The following is a 1801-nucleotide window of genomic DNA, read 5'->3' on the forward strand; positions in this document are numbered from 1 at the left end:
GTGGCGCTTCTTAACCAGGCAGTAGACAGATACCTATTACATTACGGAGTGAATCTAATGATATCGATCTATTAATAGATATAATCTATCTATACCCAATGCTAATAATCTATAATAATCTTTATATATAATCTCTATATATATAAAATCTAACATATATCTCTAATAAATATATATATCTCTAAAAATATTATCTCTAATATATAATCTATAATAATATATATAATTAAACTATAATCGAAACTTAGTCTATAATCTAACAATAATCGATCTAATAATCTATTATTAGTCACTCCTGAATACATATTAATTACTACAATACATAACGAGAAGGCCAATTTTACGGTGCACGCGGTGGACTTGCTTAACCAGGGCTAGCGCAGTGGGAGAAGCAGGCAGACTGGCAAGGCTTCTGTCAGCTATGTCAGTATTTGCAGCGTAGCCTAGCCCTGTGGACAAGCGGTCTGGCCCGGAACACCGTCACCCGGACCGTGCGCATCCCTGTGGCGCCTTCGTCTTAAGGGTTCCCCGCCTTGGCGACAAGGGTTGAATGGAACCACTAGACGCACGATAAAACAGTGAAGGTTATATTACTACCGCGAACATTCTAGTAGCTTTATGCTGCAACCATATTTTAAATAAAACGGGTCATTAAAATTATACAGCATTATGCAATCATTAGACTCATGAAACAACTACTTGTTATAACCATTGTATCTTAATTAATAGAAACAAAATAGGAAGCGGAGTTAGAAAATAGTGCGTGAAGCGACTGGTAGTTACTGAAACTTCTTCACCTGAATGTTACCCGCTATATCACTAATTCATTGCACCACACCTACTACGGTAATTTCACAATACACTCAAAAGATGGCGCTACGCTTACCTGGTCTGCCACCTTCCGGCTCTGCATCTACGCAGATGGTCTGGCCTCTGCAGGCAGTAGGACCGATACAGCAACGTTGGCCAACGTCACATTCGTGGTCCCTGTTGCAAGGTTTCGTTGTCGGGCAGAAGAACAGAGCGGACAGATCTGGACACTTGCCTGTCTGTGTGCCAACGTCGCGAACTCCAGGCTGCTCTATGCCGGTGATACGGAGAGCTGGAAGCCAACATGGAAAGCCAGATTATAATGTATCGAAGATAGAAGTTTAGCCGAGTCTGTCACGCAAAACAATTCACGGGGGTACGGCAGTATATTCATTGCTTGTTGTAGATACGCGATTTCTGGCACCCTAACGATGTGTGCACGCGCGCGCGCGCGTGTGTGTGTATTTGTGTGCGTGTGTGTGTGCGTGCGCGTGCGCGCGCACGTGTGTGCGTGCGTGTGTGCGTGTTTGTGTGTGCGTGCGCGTGCGCGTGCGGGTGCATGCGTGCATGCGTGCATGCGTAGGTGTGCGTACCCGTGTGTCTATACTTAGATGAGCCTGCATTTGTGACGATGTGTATAATCATATTATGTCATATTATGTCTTGAACCATATTCTCGTTACATGTAATATCGATATTACATGCTGGCGTGCTTACCAGGGCTAGCAGTGGGACAGCAGACTGCAGCTCTGTCAGCTATGTCAGTATTGCAGTCGTAGCCCTGTGGACAGCGTCTGGCCCGGGAACACGTCACCTCCTGTGTGCCTCGTCTTAAGGGTTCCCCGCCTTGGCGACAAGGGTTGAATGGAACCACTAGACGCACGATAAAACAACGACGAGACGATTAAAGTATCACCGCAAATTAACATCCTAATAGCTTTATGCTGCAACATATTTTAAACAAAACGGGTCATTAAAATGATACGGCATT

At 44.4% G+C, this 1801-nt stretch overlaps 1 protein-coding gene across 1 annotated transcript; it reads right to left on the bottom strand.

Moving 5' to 3' along the window:
- Positions 1-443: 443 nt before the first annotated feature.
- LOC106819255 lies at positions 444-1683 on the bottom strand (the record flags this gene model as incomplete). Its single annotated transcript, XM_014823900.1, has 3 exons — positions 444-559; positions 887-1102; positions 1528-1683. Coding segments are annotated over 3 exons (488 nt in total), but the record flags the coding sequence as incomplete, so codon positions are not given.
- Between the last annotated feature and the right edge of the window lie 118 nt (positions 1684-1801).

The sequence above is a fragment of the Priapulus caudatus genome, unplaced genomic scaffold, assembly GCF_000485595.1.
Source record: "Priapulus caudatus unplaced genomic scaffold, Priapulus_caudatus-5.0.1 Scaffold3047, whole genome shotgun sequence".
In the NCBI taxonomy this organism is placed as follows: domain Eukaryota; kingdom Metazoa; phylum Priapulida; class Priapulimorpha; order Priapulimorphida; family Priapulidae; genus Priapulus; species Priapulus caudatus.